This window comes from Neomonachus schauinslandi, chromosome 11, assembly GCF_002201575.2.
Source record: "Neomonachus schauinslandi chromosome 11, ASM220157v2, whole genome shotgun sequence".
In the NCBI taxonomy this organism is placed as follows: Eukaryota; Metazoa; Chordata; class Mammalia; order Carnivora; family Phocidae; genus Neomonachus; species Neomonachus schauinslandi.
The window spans coordinates 6,525,021-6,538,560 of record NC_058413.1 but is presented as its reverse complement, the minus strand read 5'-3'; the positions used below and the strand labels follow the sequence as shown (position 1 = coordinate 6,538,560).

The following is a 13,540-nucleotide window of genomic DNA, read 5'->3' as shown; positions in this document are numbered from 1 at the left end:
GCGGAGCGCGCGTCGCGCGGCCCCGACTGACAGCCATGGCGCCTCCGAGCCTGTCTCGGGCGCTGGGCCTGGGCCTGCTCGCACTCTGCCTCCTGCTCCTGCTCCGCGACGCCCGCGCCCGCCCCGGCGAGCGCTTAATCGGAGGCCGCACGAACCTGTCGCCCAGCGACCCGCAGGTGCAGAAGGCGGCGCAGGCGGCGGTGGCCGGCTACAACATGGGCAGCAGCAGCCTGTACTACTTCCGAGACACCAACATCCTCAAGGCGCAGAGCCAGGTGCGGCCGGGCCGGCGGGACAGGGCCAGGGGCAGCTGCGGGCCGGGCGGGGGCAAGGCCGGGGAGGCGGCCGGGGCGGGGGGCGGCCGGGGGGTGGCCAGGTTAAGGGGATGCCACAAGAGCGTTCAGGACGTTTCGACACGATGTATTTTTTAAACTGAATTAATGCCAAAAATGTAGTAGGAACAACATATCTAGATTTCAATAGGGTCTAGCCCTGACTTACATACCCGGGGACTCGATAGGCTCACACTAGCCCCTGCCCTGGGGGGTGGACTGGGGAGAGGGGAGGGAGGGAGATAGGGCAGTGGGCTTCAGGGCGTGTGCATACCTGGGTCTCAGCTTCCTGTGTGGCCCAATCCTCTGCCCCTCTCCCCGGGGATCCCCACCAGAACTTCCCCATCCAGGGTCAGAATGCTGAGGCAAGGCCCAGGCCCCATGCTGAATGTGGAGAGAGGTGAGAGGTCTGGGTCAAGGGTAGTCTTCCAACACTCCTGACCCGCTCCTGCCCTCCATCCCCAGCTGGTGGCCGGCATCAAGTACTACCTGACCCTTGAGATGGGGAGCACAGCCTGTCGCAAGAACGTGGCCACCGGAGACCGCGTAGATATCACTACCTGCCCCCTTGCCACCGGAGTGCAGGAGGAGGTAATGGCCCTGCACCCCACTTCCCAGCACCCAAGGCTAGGTTGTCCAGCCTGAACCCGTCTGGCTGGCCGCGCTGATGTCTGCCTGAACCTGCCCCTGTCTTCTGGATGATTCAGCCCCCAGGCCAGGGTGGGGTGCAGAGAGGAGGAGACTTGGGGCTTCTTCCTCACTGGACTGGGCTAGAAAGATCTGGGATCTAGTCCTGCCCATTTGACTCATTGACCCTTTGGCCCAGCGACCGTTCCTCTCGCACCCCCGAGTGGAGTGTCGCAGGCTGAGGGTGGCAGTTGTGAGGAGTCAGGCCTGGGACCCAGCCTCACCCCTCTCTCCCTGCTCTCCCTGCAGAAGCTGCGCTGTGACTTCGAGATCCTAGTGGTCCCCTGGGAGAATTCCTCCCAGCTTCTGAAGCATAACTGCGTGACCATACCGTAGACCCCTATGGGCATGGGAGCTGGAGGGAGCAGGCGCTTCGTGGGAAGGCACTTCAGGTCCATGCGCGTATCTGTCACAATAAACTGCTGGCACTGCTTCTCGCATTGGACTCTCCCGAGTGCTCTCCTCCTCCTCCCCCCACTCCCTCCTCCAAGTCCATGCCCGCTTGTGGCAGCACCCCTTCCCAGGCCAAAGACAGCCCCTACCACCCCCAGTTGAGCTGCTGTTGTCTCAGCCCACACAGTGCTGAGGGCGCAAGGTTCAGTCCTCAAATGTGTTCTCCAAACACGTCAGCGTCACAGACACAGACAATCAAACCTCCAAGGACTCTCACTATTCTCAGAGTTAAGGGGTGGGAGACAGACTCACAGGAGAGGGATGATGCCCCAAGACTGAGCAGGGGCAGGTGTCAGGGAACACTCCGAGGGGTGCTGGAGCTCCCAGGACGACCTAGGGAGGCACAGGCTGGGTTCAGCCGGCTGAGCTCCCAACCTGCGGTTCCTATACCCGCCCGCGGGCCCGCGATGCCAGGGCCCCCATAGGCCATAGGGCTGGGACAGTGGCTTTCAAGTACGTGGGCCATAGGCCAGAGGGGGGTCCCCAGTGCTTTGCCCCAGGCAAGACCCCTGGAAGGGGCTGGACAGGAAGCCCAAAGGAGACCAGGGTCAAATCTGCCCACAGGAGGGATGAGAGGGCAGATGTGATGTGACGTCATTTCAAGAAAACAGAACTGCAACTTTTTCTGCACAACTGAATTTGTGGCTGCAAATCATACTCACTATCCACACACACACACACACATAGAACTCTCAACACACCACACACATACACTGAAAGCACAGCACACACTTGGATGCTCCCAGATACCATATACATATCCAGAAAATCACACACACAGCCTGGCCACCCAGAAACACACACACTGAAGCAACCCCCTCCACCCCAAACCACCTGGAGATGTATACAGACCTCCACACACACAGCCCTGGAGACCCACACGCCCCACCCAGAGCTGGGCCTCAGATGCACCAACACACACCCACACCTGCGAGCTGGGACCTTCTGAGGAACAGCTCCCGGTCCCAGGCCCAGGCCTCTGCTCTCAGAGGCCGTACTGGGGTAGGGATGGGGGGTGGGGGTGGACACTAGCGAGGCGACTGGCACAAGGAGGTCTGCGGAGCCAAGGGGCTGAGCTGGACAGGAGTGAGGGCTGCAGGGGAAAGTTCAGCCCTGCTTCTGTCCCCACCCGTTAGATGCGGCAGCTCAGGCAGCCCAGGGCCGGGCAGCGTGGCCGTGGCTTGGAAGGGCCCCCGCGGGCCACCCAGCACAAGCCTCCAGCCTGGAGCTGGCACAGGGAAGCGGCAGGAAATGCTTGTTGAATGAACGTGTGAGGTAGTGGGTGAGGCGAGGCCCGCAGATACCTGCCAGGTGGCCTCTCCACCCCCGGAATCCGTGCCCTGATCCCAGAAGCCATTTCCTCGGCACAGTCTCTCCCCAGGTCCTGGGCCAGCCTGGAGGTAGGGGGAAGACTGGCACAACTGTCACCCCTCTGTCCCCACTCCGGAGTCCTGCTCCTGACCCCCCCCACTCATGTTCCCTGCACCCTCACGAACAGCCTGAGGCCAGGAGGACTTGAGCAGCCTCCATCCTACTTCCCCTCACTGAGGTTCTTTAGCCTGACCCCAAGCAGGGCAGGGTACGGCAATGACCTCTGACTTCTGGGTGCATGCTATCCCCATCGAGTTGGCACTCTCGTACTGGATTCCGAGGGTCTTGGTAGGGCCAAGTTCCAGGCTGTGAGCCCCTATTTCTGGAGCCTACTGGCCCTCTAGGCCCCGACAACTAGGAGCTGTTCTAGTTGGTTCTTTTTCTCCCAACTCCTGGGCCAGATGGACCTTCCTCCCGAAAGCAAGGTGACTGCCCACCCACCCCTCCAGCCCTGAGCCTGGCCCCCTTTCTGAGTCACCGCTCTGGCCGCTGCCGATGCACTGCGGGCCCGAGCTGGAATGCGGGCCCTGGAGAGGACCAGGAAGAGCGCCTCTCGCACACAACACTCCCTCTGTCTCTCTCTGACACACACACACACCAGCAGTGCACACACGTGCGCGTGCACAGTTCCCCTGCCCTGTGCCTTGGCTTAGCCAGGGAGGACACAGAGCCATTTGGGGTTTTAAAACTCTGTTAGGGCCCAGTCCTGCAGGCCCAATGATCATTCCAGCAGATCGGGGGACTTGTCTTGACCCACAGCAGTGGGCAGCTTGCCAGAGGCTGCAATCCGCATCCCGTGTCTCTCTGCATCCAGGGGTCACTTCCTGAAGTCCTCTTCTCCAGCCTGTGGGGGTGGGATGGGTGGATGACCGAGCCAGTGCCGGCCTCTGTCTTCCCCCACGCCCATGTGACTGTTCGGGGCCCTCTGGGCACAAGCCTCCCATGCCTGGCCTTCTGGGGTCTTCCCACTCTGGCCCCTCTCTCCTCTGGTCCTGCCTGGCGCACCTCAAACGCAGCGTCCACAATCTCATCAAGAACGGACGCCTGGGAGCGGAATTTCTGTTGATGATGCTCCACGCTGGCCACCAGCTGCAGGAAGTGGAAAAGGAGTTCCCGCTGCCTTGGGGGGAGAGAGGGGAAGGGGCAAGCCTGAGCTGACCTGCCCGGCAGGGTCATCCAGGCTGCCAGAGCCCCCCCCCACAGCTCTTCTCACCGGCCTCCCGCCAGCCCCCCATTACAGTTTTTCTGAGTGGGGCCTTTCATGCCGTATCTCCTTTCCACAAATAAAAAGCCCCCATTTGTGCCAGTGCCAGAGAGGGTTCTAACTGCTGTTTACCCTCCCAGTTATCCATCCCTCCATCCTTCTGTCCACCCCTCTGGTGGCCCCTCCAACTACCCCATACCTCTCCGTGCACCCACTCACCCACTTACCCATTCATCTGCCCACCAGTCTAGCCATTCACTCACTCATCTGACCACCCTTATTCCTCCATCTACCTGCTCTTCCCTGGACCCCCCCACCCACCCCTTCACCATGTTGTGCAGTCAGCCATCCACCTAACCGCCCCCCCCCAACCATTCACCCAGCCCACTACCCATCTGTTAACTCCCTCATCACCTGCCCGTTTTATAAATCCATCCATCAAGTGCCACTAAAATCAATGAACACTGCCAGGCGCTCCGAGGACACAGACGTTAACAAGAAACAGTCCTTGCCCTTAGGAAGCTTCGCCTGTGGCAGAGTGTTTACGCTCGCGAGAAGAGTAAACCAGAGTGCTGAGGGCCCAGTCCTGGGGATCAGAAAAGACTTCCAGAGCAAGTGTCATTGAGCCGAGTTGGAAAGACGCGAGAAGCTTTGCCAGGCTTGGGCAAGGTTCCTGGTCCGCTACTCCAGAAGAGCTGGAGTGTACTGGGGGCCAGGGCAGGCCTCAGGGAAGGAGGCCGTAGAGAGTGGGTGAATTGGAGATGTAAAGTCTGATGAGGAAGGAAAAGCCCAAGCTGCTTTTAACAAAGACCACTCTCTAAATAAATAAAAAGAATAAAAGAAAGGAAAGATTAAAATAAACAATAACAAAAACAACAACAAACAAAAACAAAGGGCACTCATAGTGGAGGTGGACCAATGGGGAAGAGTCTGGAGGCCCAGAAACCCCCATAGAAAGTGTTACCAAGGTGCCAAGGGCCCGCTAGGCCAGTGGCCAAGTTGCTGGAACGGGGGTGGGGTGGGACGGGAGGGCCAGGACGTGAAGCGAGCAGGATTGGAACTCAGCTCTCCCAAATCTTGGTCACTTGAGTCTGCCATTGGCAGCCAGAGAACATTCCAGGCAGAGAAAACAGTGTGGACAAAGGCCCTGAGGTGGAGAAGTATGTGCTATGCTTGGGAAACAGTGCGGGGACAGCAAGAAAGTAGCCAAGGAAATGAGGGAGGTTGGCAAAGGCTGGGTCACAGGGCCTTTGGGGCTTGAACTTGGACGGCGGGTGAGGAGGGGCTGGAGGCTGCCAGTAGTCGGACTGCCCTGTCTGCTGGTTTGGAGCCAGTCTGGATGAGGTGCAGCGGGGCCCAGCTTTCAGAGGGAAGGCTCTCTGAGGAGCCAGGCCTGAGAAACCAGGAAGCAGGAAGTCTGTGCCAAGGTCCCCCAGCCATGAGCACAGCCACAAGTCCCCAGCTGTCCTGGCCCAGCTGGCCAATCGCTTCGACGGGAATGGGATGTTGACCATCTGCCTCCCAGGCCTTTACCCAAGCTGTTCCTTGACCCTCCCTCTTCACCCCTCCAACTAGCCTAAGTCCAGCACCCTCATGGCCCAGCACAGGTCATTGGCAATTGGGCTCTCATGGGCACGGGCTAGTCTGTGTCCTGAAGAACTCGCAGGGCCTGACCCAGAGCAAGGGTCAGGGATGCTTCCTGAGTAAACAGATGAGCAGACTCCCTGCTGCCCTCCCTTTGCCCTCAGCCTCAGAGGGGCTGTCATGGCCCAGTAAGCACTGCTGGTGGGACTCTCCTGGTGGTGCAAGCTGGCTCAGGGGGAGCAGAAGCCACTCATGGTCTCCACGTCCCACCCATAGGCTCTACATGGGCCTTGGCGCCCCACCTCCTTCCAGAGAGGTGGGCAATGTCCCTTGCCCTGTCAGCCCATGGGCCAGACCCCAGACCCCTCCCCTTAGACTCGGGGCCTCCCCTCCCTTTGCATCTCCTTACTTCTCAGTCATGGTCCCAAATTTTTTCTCGATGAGCTGCTTCTGTTTGGTGTGTTCACTCACCACCTCTTCAGGGTCTGAATGTAAAAAAGGGGGCAGTAAAAAAGATGCCCAGATTGAGAGGAGGTAGAAGACACCCCATGTGTCATGGAGGTAATTCAGAGGGGCTAAAAGAGTTTTTGTCCATGATGCCCCCAAAGAGATGGCTTCTCTGGGCGTGGTGTGTGTATCAGATTTGTTTGTTTGTTTGTCTTTCCCTCTGGTAAAAATCCCCCAGTTTTCCCGAGGAACCACTCCTGTCCCTTTTGGGTCCACCTTGTCTAGCAGGGGGCTGACCCCACCGCCCACCTCCAAAGACATGTGACTCAGGCCTGGCTAATCAGAACAGCCTATTCTTTTGGCTATTATGATTGGTTCCAAAATAGGTGATCAAAGCAAAGAAGATGCATACCCGGGACTTTGCTATAACTACAGGAAGAAGAGGAAGTCTCTGCTTGGCATGATAGGAACGGCTAACCTGTGAGGATTTCCCACCGCAAGGGAAGAGCCACCCTAAGCACAAAACCATGCGGAGGACACAGAGCAGAGAGATGGAAAGAGACCAAATCCTGACCAGTATTCAAGTCCTGGATCTAGCCATTCCTGAAAACCACACATTCCTGAAAGCCCTCAATTTGCTAAGTAATTTCTGCCAATTAATTCCTCTTTTTGCTTCAGCTTTTTTGCGCTGTCTTTCCCTGATCGAAGGGGCAGGTGAGGGACCTGGTGACCCTTTGGGACCCTTAGTCCTCTAGTGTTGATGAGCCTAAGAGTGGGATCCTTAGAGCTCAGATTATCTAAAGTTCTGAAGATCTTTAAGCAGGAAGCAAACCAACTGTCTCAAAATCAATTCATTCAGAAAGTCAAGTTTATAAAAATGAACATGTCCAGGAAACTTGATTTTTAATGACTCTCAATCCACTTTGAGTGACTCTGGACAAGTATGTGCAATACCTTGACGAAACCCTCCAAGGCAGTTGAAACCATCCCATGTAAAACCAAGTGCTCTAACCTTTGTAAGTTATTAGAAGAAATGAGCATTTGGTGAATCATAATTTGGCTAATTAGTCATTTCACAAACGGGGCTTTCAGGAATTGACGATCAGTTTAATTGCTTTTCAGATTATCTTAGAGTTCTTCGGACCAAAGTTCTTTTTTTTTTTTTAAGATTTTATTTATTTATTTGACAGAGAGAGAGAGAGCGCGCACAAGTAGGCAGAGAGGCAGGCAGAGGGAGAGGGAGAAGCAGGCTCTCCGCTGAGCAGGGAGTCTGACGCGGGGCTTGATCCCAGGACCCTGGGATCATGACCTGAGCCGAAGGCAGCCGCTTAACCAACTGAGCCACCCAGGCGCCCTGGACCAAAGTTCTAAGCTCTGAAAGTCCTCCTGAGTCTCAGATTCTCAAACCCTGCCACTGGACCTGGAATTGTGTGTCCAACTGCGGAAGGAGGGCCAGTACCTGATTTGCTGAGTTCGGTCAGTGGGTCATCCAGTAGCTTCTCATGGATCCGGGCGGCCCTCTGAGAAGAAGAGGCTTTTGTCCTGCCCGAGTCCCCTCCCTGTCTGCCCTTTCCTGGAGCACCCTCCTCCCTTCCCCCCAGCCTCTGCGCCCACCCCTTCATGGTTCCCTCCCAGGTCCGCCTGCCCCACCCCACTCAGTACCTCCTGCTTTACTTTCTCCAGGCCCTTGAGCAGAGCCATCTGGAAGTTATCCACCAGGACAGCAATCACCAGGCTGGGGATGGTGGGGGTGGATAGTGGGGTACTCTCCTGGAGGAGGCTGTAGGAGAGGCCCTGCACCCTCCCCTGGTTCATTGTGGCATGACCAAGGGGAGAGGGCTGGGGAGGGGTGCCCCAAGATTAGGTGGGGGTGGCGGTGAAGCTGGAGAGCCAAGTAGGGATGGGGTCCTCACTTGAGGAAGATGAAGTATTGGATGATGATGTAAATCATGAGTATGGGGATGATGTACCAGGCGCCTAGGAGAGAGGGTGTCGTTTGAGCTGGGAGTTCCTTGCCCACCCTTGCCAGCAAGGATCAGATGCCCCACTTTGCAGATGGGGTAACTGAGCCCTCGGGGTCTGCCCACCCAGCCAAGCCCCTGCCTTCCACCCCGCCTGGGTCCTGTCCCACCCTGGGCCCGGCTGTCCAGGTAGATGAGGGACCAGTCATCCAGGGTGAGCATGGTGAAGAGGGTGAAGATGGTGGAGAGGATGCTCTGGAAGCGCTTGGGGTCAGAATGACGGAACAGAGCCCGGAGCACCACAGAGAAGAGGACTGGCTGTTCAGGGCCAAACCAGGCTCGCAGAGTCCCATTCTCCAACCCCGCTCTGGCCACTACAAACCCGCCCATCACAGCACCTCAGGCAGACCCCAGCCCCCACAGCACAGGATACAGAGGCAGGTAAACATGAGGATGAGGATGGCGGTGATGGACGGCAAGGACCGCGCCAGAGTCCCGGTCACTTCCTGGAGGCTGGTCAAGAAGCTGTGGGCAGAAGTTGAGAGGCTGAGTCAGCAGGGGTGGGGATCTGTGCCCAGCAGCCAGAACTGACACCACCGACAGGGGGGCACTGCTTTGCTAGAGGTTTGGGAAAGTTCAGCCCTCTCTGGAAAATGATTGATCCTAGCAGATGGCAGGAGGCTAATCAGAAGTGGGCTGGAGTCCACAGCCTCTTCGTCCCCCATCCCTTGAACAGGTCACAGCAGATTCCCTGGGAGCCCAGGCCCGTGTACCCCTTCCTACAGGGTGGGGTGGGCAGCCGCGGCCCAGCTGACCTGAGCCTCCGGAGGACCCGGATGGCCCTCAGGGCCCGCAAACTCTTGAAAACCTTGAAGATCCGGAAGACGCTTTGGTGGTAGACGAAGGAGGAGGAGTTGTACTGTAAGAGCATGAAGTCCAGCATAGCCATGATCATGATGAAGAAGTCTGAGGGCACAGCGGGCTGGGAGTCACAGGCTCCTGCCCAGGTGCCTCATCACCCAGACCTGCAGTCCCCCCAACACCAGCACTCCCTGCCAGTGCCCCTTTTTGTCCCCAGCCTCCGCTAGCAGTCCAGTGGCTACCCCCCCCACACACCCATCCCCACCCACCCAGATTGTTCCAGGAGTCAGAAAAATACTTGAAGCCCAGAGCAGTGATCTTGAGCGCAGCTTCCACCACGTAGATGCAGAGGAAAATGGAGTCCAAGGCCATGAAGAACCACTCTGCAGGGACACCAGGGGCTCACTCACGGCCCTCGGCAGCAACCCCAGCCCATCTCTCCTTCCCTCTGGACCTCACACACAGTCCCAGTTAGGGAGGACCTGGTTCTGCCCTAAGGGCTGTGTGTCTTAACTGCTCTGTGCCTCAGTTTTCTTGTCCATAAAACAGGGATAATACTGTCACTTGGCCTGACCTCCTGACCTCAGGGAGCTTCTAGCAGCTTCTGCCTAACTGTCAATCTTACCGTTTAGAAACTCGGGACAGAACTGCTGGAACAGAAAAACATTTGAGGAAGACGGCCGGCACTTAATCAGAGAGTGCCTCAGCCTCATTGTCATGCTAAAAACCCTCTCTGAATATTCATCCCAAGCCCTACTAGAAGGAGCCTGCTTTCCCTAGGGAGGAGGTCACAGCTTTAGAAATCACTCCCCTGGATCTCCTTATTTCTACAAATAAAGATGACCTTGTGAGACAGCTCCACCTGGGGTAGTCTGTATAGAACTCACCAAGCAGCAGACCCACTTTGGTCTGGGAACAGTACCAGACGGCCTGAGAGCGTTTTCATGAACATTGGCTTCACTTAATACAGAATAAGAATGCGGCCAATCTTATGCTCTGCTTCGTTTATTTACGCGGTGGCAGGCCTTTCTCTCACTCTGCCGCCAAGGGTCTCAGGGGCTGCCTTCCCCGGTTTTCCACTCTCACCCCTCCAGTCTCCTGGCCCTTCTAGGCGACCAGGGTTCCCTCTCGCTGCCCCACATTAGGGTCGATGCGCCACCTGGTGGCGATGTTACAAACAGCACATTCTCCAGTTGAGCAGGCTCTTGTGTGTCTGGCTGGCTGGTTGACCTCAGCAAGATCTCTGAGCCTCATCTTTAACACTGGTCAATGTTGTCTACCTCCCAGGGGTAAGGATGAAATGAACTAAGTTACATAAGCCACCCGGCACTGGATCAGGCCCACAAGAGGCCTAGAACAAGATCTATGGCTTTCTCCATGTGAAAGTGGCTCCTCAGGGGCGCCTGGGTGGCTCAGTCAGCTGAGCGGCTGCCTTTGGCTCAGGTCGCGATCCTAGGGTCCTGGGATTGAGTCCCACATCGAGGTCCCCGCTCTGCGGGGAGCCTGCTTCTGCCTTTCTCTCTGCCTCTGCCTCCTCTCTGTTTCTCATGAATAAAGAACATTTTTTTTTTTTTAAGAAAAGAAAGGGGCTCCCCAGCTCTTACCACCCCGGATCTCAACTTCAGCGAAGGTCTGTGCCACCAGCATGGTAGTGTTGAGGCAGACAACGAGGAAGATGAAGGCTTCAAAGGGCAGGGACTGAGTCAGGTTCCTAAGCATTCTCCGGAGGCCCTTAATGAGGTAGCTTAATTTTTCCCACAACCTATAGAAGAGGTCCACGGTGTGCAGCCTCCTGTGGGCCCGCTGAGCTCTGGTGGCTGTAAGGGGAACAGAGAGTCAAGTCTGTGTGGAAGGTAGCATGGGGATCCCAGGCATCCTCCCAGACTAAGTTGGGGTTCGTCTTCATGCCTGCCTGCTTGCCTACCATTCACTCACTGAAGTACCTCTATGCTATCTTGTGCTGATCCTGGGGCTACCCTGGATCCTGGGGCTACCGGACTCCTGCTGCCCCTTCCATGGCAGATGCCAACTTGTTTGGGATTTGTGGTCTGCTCAAGTGCATCTTGCGGGCTCATGATTCTATACCTCCAGGCCTTTCTTTACCCACGTGGCGACTTATGCATGGAAAACCCCATTTTCCACACTACCCCATCCTCTTGGTGAACTCTCCCTCTCTCTCTGAGATTCTGCTGAAACATCGCCTCCTTTTGGCTGCCTTCCCTACTCCCATCCAGTGAGGTACCTATCCCTCTCTGCTTGTTTGTGAGACTGTTACTCTGTTTACTGAACCACTTGGGGCCAAGCTTGGGGGATTGTGCTTTAATAGCCAAGGTCCCTCCCTGCCCTTAAACAAGGCCCTCTTTCAGACACTGGATGTCTGTCAAGATGCTCACAGTTTAGTGGGGGAAATGTGGACAAATACAATCTACAGTGGTAATTGTCCTGATATGGAGGACAGGCCACCATCACTGGGTGGTCTAAGATTGGTTGTTTAAGTGACCACCCCCCAGTCTTGGAGCCCCTCAAGGGCAGGATTTGTTTTCTCTGTGCTTCCAGGGTCCAGGCGGGCCAGGGACCCATATTAGACAAGAAGAAATGTTTGAGAAGTGAATGCATATAGGCACAGCAGTGACTGGATGAACAAACTACCAATGGCCTGAAGAGGTACATCATTTAGGGAACAGAAGATTGGATGGTGAGCAGTCAGGTGAGTGAATAGCCAATGGAATATGCATGCACCTAAGAGTCATGCCTCATGATCTGTGGAAGGTCAGTGCAGGGCCCAAGTCAGGCCTGGAATCTGGGCCAGGCTGCGTGAGTTGGGGGTGGGGGTAGAGAGACTCACTTCTGCGCTTCTGAAATTGCTCATCTTCTTCTGCCCAGCTTTCCGAGGAAGTTTTAGAGGAGGAATCCTGAGGATGGACTTTGCTGGACCCCTGGGATGCATGTGAGCGCACTGCACTGTGGGAACGAGTCAAGCTAAAGGCTGAGCGCTGTGCCTGTACCATGCTAGGTTGGAGGGCTACTGAATGAGAAAAGGAAGAGCCAAAGGAGGCTCTGGCCACACTATGAGACTTGTGTGGGCCAAAGACTTGGGAGCTACCATGATGGTACTCCCTGTAGCGGTGATCACCATGGAGATAATCATAACGATGCACACTATGGTGGTGCTCGCCGTGGTGGTGCTCCCTGTGATGGTGCTCACTATGGTGGCCATGGTGGTGCTTGCTGTGGTGGCCATGGTGGTGCTCGCCATGGTGGCCATGGTGGCCATGGTGGCCACGGTGGTGTTCACTGTGGTTCCTGTAGTTGTCATAGAAATGAGGTATCGAGCGATCATGGTAGGCGTCCGCATAGGAATGGTGGGAAGAGGGCTCTCCATGATGAAGAGGCCCTCTGTGGTGGTGGGCTTCATGATGATGGTGCCTACCATGGTGATGGGCCTCACTGTGATGGTGAGGGCCACCATACGTGTAGGAATCTTTATGGTAGTAAGGCTCACCTTGGTGATGGAGCCCACTATGGTGGGAAACCTCACCATGGTGGTGAGACCCACCATGGTGGTGGGGTTCCCTATGGTGGTGAGACCCACCATGGTGGTAGGGCTCACCGTGGTGGTGGGGCCTACCATGATGTCTTCTGCTACCATGGTGGTACTCACCATCAAAGGGGCCCTCACCAAGAGAATGATGGGAGAAGATAGTGCTATGAGAAGGAGCCAGGGCAAGGGATGTGAGATGGTGGGCTCTACCATGATGGTGGGCCTCACCATGGTGATGGGAGTGGGGAGAATGGTGGGAGGGGGCATTGTCATGAAAGTCTTGGAATTCATCAAGGTGGTGAGATCCACCATGATGGTGGGACTCACCGTGATGATGGGATGTTCCATGATGGTGGGACCTGCCATGATGGTGGGACTCACTGTGATGGTGGGATATGTCATGATGGTGGGACTCACCATGGTGCTGGGACACACCGTGGTGATGGTACCCATGATGGCGGTGGACTCCGCTATGGCCTGGCCTGTGATGTGGGGTTGGTGAGCCAGGGTGAGATAACACATCCAAATCATTGGTGTCTGCCTCATTTTGAGCTGTTTCAGCCAATGAGGATTGATCCATGACTATGCTGGTAACACTGGAATGAGGAGATGTCAAGATGTGGGCCCAACAGGCTCCTCCCTGAATTGTCCTTCCAACCGATGGCACTGGCACTTCTAGGAAAGCCTGAGTCTTCTCATGGAATTCTCCCTTTATGATGTCACCAGCAGACCCCTTCTCAGGTCTAATTCCCAAATGCCTCCTTCTGGGGTGTAGTTCAGAATCAAGGATCATTGTGCCTAACCTCTTCATTGTAAAATGAGGAAACTGAAGTCAAGAAAAGGGAAGGGCTTATTTCCCAAGGGTCAGCTGGGAAGATGGCAGAGTAGGAGGACCCTAAGCTCACTTCATCCCACAGATACAACTAGATAACACATCAGTGTAAATAACCCAGAAAACAATATGAAGACTGGCAGAACAAACTCACAACTAAAGGTAGAGAAGAGGCCACATCAAAGAAGGTAGGGAAGATCAAGACATGGTTTGGGAGCAGAACAGACCATAGCTGTCCACAGTGGGAAGGGAGCCAGTGGTGTAGAG

The 13,540-nt window shown here is 56.0% G+C and overlaps 2 protein-coding genes across 2 annotated transcripts; one reads left to right on the top strand and one right to left on the bottom strand.

Moving 5' to 3' along the window:
- Nucleotides 1-1,459, top strand: CST6 (cystatin E/M). The gene is made up of 3 exons (XM_021685065.1): nucleotides 1-275; nucleotides 798-923; nucleotides 1,269-1,459. Exons 1-3 carry the CDS (start codon nucleotides 36-38, stop codon nucleotides 1,353-1,355), a joined length of 453 nt encoding a protein of 150 aa, XP_021540740.1. The 5' UTR covers nucleotides 1-35; the 3' UTR covers nucleotides 1,356-1,459.
- A 2,201-nt stretch (nucleotides 1,460-3,660) lies between these two features.
- Nucleotides 3,661-13,021, bottom strand: CATSPER1 (cation channel sperm associated 1). The gene is made up of 16 exons (XM_044919553.1): nucleotides 12,891-13,021; nucleotides 12,562-12,800; nucleotides 12,403-12,473; nucleotides 12,106-12,274; nucleotides 11,746-11,925; nucleotides 10,505-10,717; nucleotides 9,170-9,283; nucleotides 8,855-9,005; nucleotides 8,473-8,564; nucleotides 8,210-8,353; nucleotides 7,992-8,055; nucleotides 7,741-7,813; nucleotides 7,538-7,598; nucleotides 6,041-6,116; nucleotides 3,849-3,963; nucleotides 3,661-3,687 (listed from the first exon to the last, which is right to left on the bottom strand). The coding sequence occupies exons 1-16, from the start codon at nucleotides 13,019-13,021 to the stop codon at nucleotides 3,661-3,663; spliced, it is 1,920 nt and encodes a 639-aa protein (XP_044775488.1).
- Between the last annotated feature and the right edge of the window lie 519 nt (nucleotides 13,022-13,540).